The 5,780-nt window shown below is 61.3% G+C and overlaps 1 protein-coding gene across 1 annotated transcript; it reads left to right on the forward strand.

The window, feature by feature from the left end:
• The first annotated feature begins 946 nt into the window (after positions 1–946).
• PHB (prohibitin) lies at positions 947–5,780 on the forward strand. Its single transcript, XM_032134312.1, has 7 exons — positions 947–1,033; positions 1,539–1,664; positions 2,014–2,175; positions 2,818–2,960; positions 3,260–3,376; positions 4,047–4,142; positions 4,760–5,780. Exons 2-7 carry the CDS (start codon positions 1,577–1,579, stop codon positions 4,970–4,972), a joined length of 819 nt encoding a protein of 272 aa, XP_031990203.1. The 5' UTR covers positions 947–1,033; positions 1,539–1,576; the 3' UTR covers positions 4,973–5,780.

Raw genomic sequence — 5,780 nt, forward strand, 5'->3', positions numbered from 1 at the left:
GCACAAAGCCTCCGGTGCCCGGCGGGGTCCCCTCGGAGCGGAGCCCACCCCGGCGGCTCCCCGGGCCAGCCTTTTGGGGAGGGTTTTTTTTTTTAATTCCCGTTTTTTTCCCTGTTCTCCGGGATTCCCGGAGCCAAAGGGAGAGCGCTGCTTCCCTCTAGCGGCTCCGGGAACAGGAGGGGACAGGAGGGGACACGGCCGGGGAATGAGGGATCTGTGTCCGCAGGGGCACAGCGGCTCCGGGCCCCTTTTCCCCCGGGATGAGGGAGGAACGTTTAATGCCGGTGTCCACAGCTTGGGAAAGACAAGGAGCTGCTGGAGAGGGTCCAAGGGAGGCCACAAAGACGGTCTGGGGTCTGGAGCATCTCGGATGAGGAGAGAGCGGGAGCTGGGCCTGGTTAGGCTGGGAAGGGAGGGCGGAGAGGGGATCCCGCCAAGCCAGGGAAGTGTCTCCGGGAGGTGTCAGACTCGGTTCAGCGGTGCCAGGACCAGGAACAATGGCCAGAAACTAAACCACGAGTTCCACCTCAACAGGAGGAAGAATTTTCCATGGAGGGTGGCAGGCACAGGTGACAGGGAGGGCCTGGCGTGTCCCTCTCTGGACCCAGACATCCCAAGCCACCCCTGTCACCGGCTCCAGGTGACCCTGCCATGGCAGGGGGATGGACTGGGTGGTCTCCAGAGGTCCCCTCCCGGCCTGTTCTGGGGTTCTGTAAGCAGGACGTGCTGCCCGTCCCCTGTCCCCCGCATGTCCCCCGTCCCCGCACGCCCCCCACATGCCTCCCCTCCACCAGGACTACATCTCCCAAGAGGCCTTGCGCGTAGCGTGAAGCCCCAGCCAATAGTGCGCTACTTTGCTCAGCCAGCGGGCCGCCGCGGGGCACACCGGGAACTGTAGGCCGCCCTGCAGAGCGCATGGTGGCAGAGAACTACCCATCCCAGAAAGGCACGGGAGGCGCGGGCCAATGAGGAGCGCGCGTCTTGGCCTGGCGCGCAGGCGCGCTGGGGCGGGCGGCCGCGGATTCATGTGGAGGTCAGCGGCGCGGCGGGAGCGGCGGGGCCGGGGGGCGGCGGTGGGTCCGGGCCCCGGCGGCCCCGGGGCCGGGGGGAGCCGAGCCGGGACCGAGCCGCGGCCTGAGGGCGGGCGGGCGGGCTGGAGACAGCGAGGCCTTGGCCCGTGGGGTGCCCGTGCTGGGGGCGAGCGGCCTAGGAGGGAGCGGGGAGGGGGAGGCCTGGGGGGCGTTCGGGGTGCGGGGGTCGGGCTGTGGGGGGACGGGGAGAGCTGGGAGGGGTCCTGGAGGGGTGTCCGGGGTGCTGCGGGGCCGCAGGGTCAGAGCCTGGGGAGGGGTCGTGGGGGGAGACCCCCGGGCTGAGGAGACCCCCGGGGCTGAGGTGTTTGTGGGGCCGAGGGAGCCCCCGAGGCGGGGCTGCCCTGCCCGGGGTGGTTCGGGATTCCGGGCGGGGGTCGATCCCCAGGGACCCCCGCAGCACCCCGGCCGTGCTCAGTGGGCTTTGACCGGCCCGGGGGGGTTTTGCAGGAGGGTTTTGGAACGAGGGCTGGAGCTGGAGCTGTGAAATGGCTGCGAAGGTGTTCGAGAGCATCGGGAAGCTCGGTCTGGGCTTGGCTGTGGCGGGCGGAGTTGTCAACTCTGCTCTTTACAACGGTGAGTGGGACAAGCTGAGCGCTCCCCGATCGCTTTATTCTGTATTTTCGTCCAAGTCTTGACTTCTCACTGCTTTTATTGCCCAATAAAGACAGACTGAGGCCTCGCACGGCTGTTTATACCACGAGCATTGTGAGTTCCTTTCTCCAAAAGTCACAGAGTTGCTCCATGGGGAGCAGACTGGGAGGCCCTGGAGTTCCATCTGCAGCTTCTCTTTGCTTTTTTGCCCTAAATGATCCCATTAATTCCCTGCTCTGCTGTTAATTAAGGCTTTAACCCTCCCAGCCGCCCCGTTCCCGTGGCGTTGGTGGCAGCAGTGACATCCCTGACGTGCTCTTTCCCTCCCCAGTGGATGCAGGACACAGAGCTGTGATCTTTGACCGGTTCCGGGGGGTCCAGGACGTGGTGGTGGGAGAAGGGACCCATTTCCTGATCCCCTGGGTGCAGAAACCCATCATCTTCGACTGCCGCTCGCGGCCCCGCAACATCCCCGTCATCACCGGCAGCAAAGGTGGGTGCTGGCCCCGGGGACACCGGATCCAGGGGATCCAGGGCTTTGGGTTTACCCTGCTGGATGTGGAACTGTGGTCCTAAAGCCCAGGCTGTGGAGAAAGGGCCAGAAACGTTAAGCGAGTTCCACTTTGAGGGACCAAGCACTGGACAGGTGACCAGGAAGGGCCTGGAGTGTCCCTCTCTGGATCCAGACATTCCACCTGTGTCACCCGCTCCAGGTGACCCTGCCTTGGCAGGGGGTTGGGCTGGGTCATCTCCAGAGGTCCCTTCCAACCCCAACTGCTCCTTGATTCCGTGGAGATCCCACGTGTTCGGAACAGTCAGGAGTGGTTTGATCTCTTTAATAAAGGATGGGTTAAAGAACTCTTCCCTTGGTGCTGTAAATCACTGAACCCCAAGGAGTTTGGGTTGTAAGGGACCTCCTGAGCTCTGCAGCTCATGCAGGGTCACCTGGAGCAGGTGACACAGGTGGGGTTGGAATTCTCCCTTTACAGCAGAGCGCAGTTGGATCCCAGGGGAAAAAGGGGAGTGAAACCAACTCATTTTTTCTGGCAAACCCAAGTTGGGGAGTTTACTCCTCCTCCTCCTCCTGCTGCACTGGAGAGGAGAGGTCCCTCGCTGACCCTGTGCTGCTCCCCAGACCTGCAGAACGTGAACATCACGCTGCGGATCCTGTTCCGGCCCGTGACCGCCCAGCTGCCCCGCATCTTCACCAGCATCGGCGAGGACTACGACGAGCGCGTGCTGCCCTCCATCACCACCGAGATCCTCAAGTCTGTGGTGGTGAGCACGCCCTGAGCTGCTGCGCTGCCCTGGCAGGGAGTGGGGAATGTGCTGTGCCCTGGAACCGCAGAATTCCAGCCTGGTTTGGGTGGGAAGGGACCTTAAAGCTCCTCCAGCTCCACCCTCTGCCAGGGGCTCCACACCCCGTCCACCCTGGCCTTGGACACTCCCAGGATGGGGACTCCAGACCTCCCTGGGCAGCCCTTTTTGGTGGGGAAAGGCCTCCTGCTGTCCACGCTGGTGCAGCCGGAGGCCGTGTCCTGCCGCTGCCTGTTGCCAGAGGTGTCTGCCCGTTGCAGGCTCGCTTTGATGCCGGGGAGCTGATCACCCAGCGGGAGCTGGTGTCCAGGCAGGTCAGCGAGGACCTCACGGAGAGAGCGGCGACCTTCGGCCTCATCCTGGACGACGTGTCCTTGGTGAGAGTTTTCCCATTTCCCATTTCCCCCTTTGGAGAGAAGGGTGGCCGGAGGATGGTGGGCTGGACGTTCGGACATTTGGACACTGTGTTTGGAAGGATGCCGGGGTCACAGCTCTGGTTTTGTCCCTGCGACCTTGGGCAGCCCTTGGTGGCCCCTGGGTGTCCAAGCCCTCCCTGTGCAGGGCTTTTGCAGCTCCACCAGGAGCAGATGCTGCTGAGGGTGATGGATGGCGCTGCAGGTGGTTTGGGATTTGGCAGCAGCTCCACAGGAAGCACCAGCAGTGAAAATCCCCACTTGGACAGCAGCTTTTCCTACAAAGGGTTCCTCCTGGAACCTGCTGAGATACCCAAGGAGGGAGCTCTGCCCTCCCACCTCCCTTTATAAGTTCAATTTATCCCTTTGTAAGTTAAATGTTGTAATCAGGCTTGCACACCTCTCCCTCTTTGCCTGGGGTTTTCCTGCTGGGAGCACAGGGAGGTGCAGGAGGCAGCCTGGACACTTTGTTTCTGGAGCTTTCCCATGCCCCAGCCAGGAGGTGGCAGCGGGCTGAGCACACTGGGACAGGGATGGGGATGGGATCCCCACCTGTTCCCAGTTTGTTTCCGTCCCCATCCCAGAGCTGCTGGGATCTGTCCCTGCCGTGACCTGTTTGGTTTGTGCCCCCCAGACCCACCTGACCTTTGGCAAGGAGTTCACGGAGGCGGTGGAGATGAAGCAGGTGGCGCAGCAGGAGGCAGAGCGCGCCAGGTTCATCGTGGAGAAGGTATCCTGTCCTTCTGAGAACCTTGGGGCTGCCTCTCCTTCCCGCTCTAGGGGTTTTTCCTTTGAATATCCTGTCCCAGCCTTCCTGGAATGCTGAACAGAAACATTTTCCCAAATATCCAGCATAAACCTACTCCCAGCTGGAGAAGGCTCCTCTCTCCACCCCGGCCTGCGGCCGTGCTCATTGCTTGTTCCTGGGTCACTCCAGCTGCTTTGACTCGCACTGGAGGATTTCTGGGAGTCTCCAGCAGGAGAATGGGATTAACGGCTGTTGTGTCATCTCAGATTTCAGCTGACTGGAGAGCTCCGGGTTTGGGAGCATCCCTAGGGACTGCAAAATAATCGGGATCTCCGGGTGGGATGGATGGGGTCAAAAACCAGCTTGAAATTCAGTTTGAAATTGGCTTTTTTTCTTTTCCCACAGTAGCCAAATTGGCTTCTGTTTTTTCCCAGAGTGGCAGCAAACCAGTTTAAAGAACACAACCCTAAACCAGAACCATTTTATCCTGACCCTGGCAGGGGGGAACCCCCGCGGGGTGGGGCGGCGCAGTTCCGTCCGTTCATTCCGCTCTCACTTCCTGCGCTGCCCGTCCCTTTTCTTCCCCGTTTTCCTCGCAGGCTGAGCAGCAGAAGAAGGCGGCGGTGATCTCTGCAGAAGGTGACTCCAAGGCTGCAGAGCTGATTGCCAACTCGCTGGCCACGGCGGGGGACGGGCTGATCGAGCTGCGCAAGCTGGAGGCGGCCGAGGACATCGCGTACCAGCTCTCGCGCTCCCGCAACATCACCTACCTGCCCTCAGGACAGTCCGTGCTGCTGCAGCTGCCACAGTGAGCCAGCCCCTGCCTGCCCTGCCCACGCCAGCAGAAGAACAGCAAAACAAAACAAAAAAAGAAAAAAAAAAAAAAAAAAGGAAAGGAAAAAAAAAAAAAATCATTGCAATTTCCTCGCGGAGGAAATGGAAATTTGGCAGTTGGAGGGATTTTGGGATGGGTAATCAAATAAAAGCGAACGCTCGCGACACCAGGCCTGCGGTTCCTCCCCTGGGTGGTCACAGCGGTGGCTTCAGTGGCTCGGGGAGGTTTGGGAAGTGCCCCTTTCCAGGCAGTTTGAGCACCAGGAGCAGAGTTGTCCTGGGATGAAGCCCAGGTGAGTCCTTGGCTCTGGGTGCTGCATCGATCAGGTCTCAGAGCTGCCTCAGTGCCTTCAGGCTGGCCGGGGCCATCCCACACCTCCTGGGCTGTGGGACAGCGATGCTCAGGGCCCTCAGCCAAGCCAGTCCTCTCCAGGTGTCACCTGAGAGCCAGGGGCCACCTCAGCTTGGGACAGGGGCTCTGCTGTGCCTGTGGCAGCCGCGGCGCTGGGTGAGAGGAGCAGAGATCCCCTCTGGCACGGTGGAGAGGGGAGTTCCTGTGCAGGAAATCCTCCTGGATCCGGGACATCTCCTCGTTCTCCCCCTGAGCCATCCCCCTCTCCTGCCCCGTGGGCTCCTGTCCCAGCCCCTCGCTGCTCCGAGGCTCGGGCAGAAATCCTCTGTTCCATCCATGCTCCTTTTACTGAGGGAAGCTGAACTGTGAGGAGGATGTGATGGGTGTGATTGTGTAACCAGCCTTCAATAAATGTCACAGTCCCAAGGGTGGCA

This window comes from Corvus moneduloides, chromosome 26, assembly GCF_009650955.1.
Source record: "Corvus moneduloides isolate bCorMon1 chromosome 26, bCorMon1.pri, whole genome shotgun sequence".
NCBI classification, from domain to species: Eukaryota; Metazoa; Chordata; class Aves; order Passeriformes; family Corvidae; genus Corvus; species Corvus moneduloides.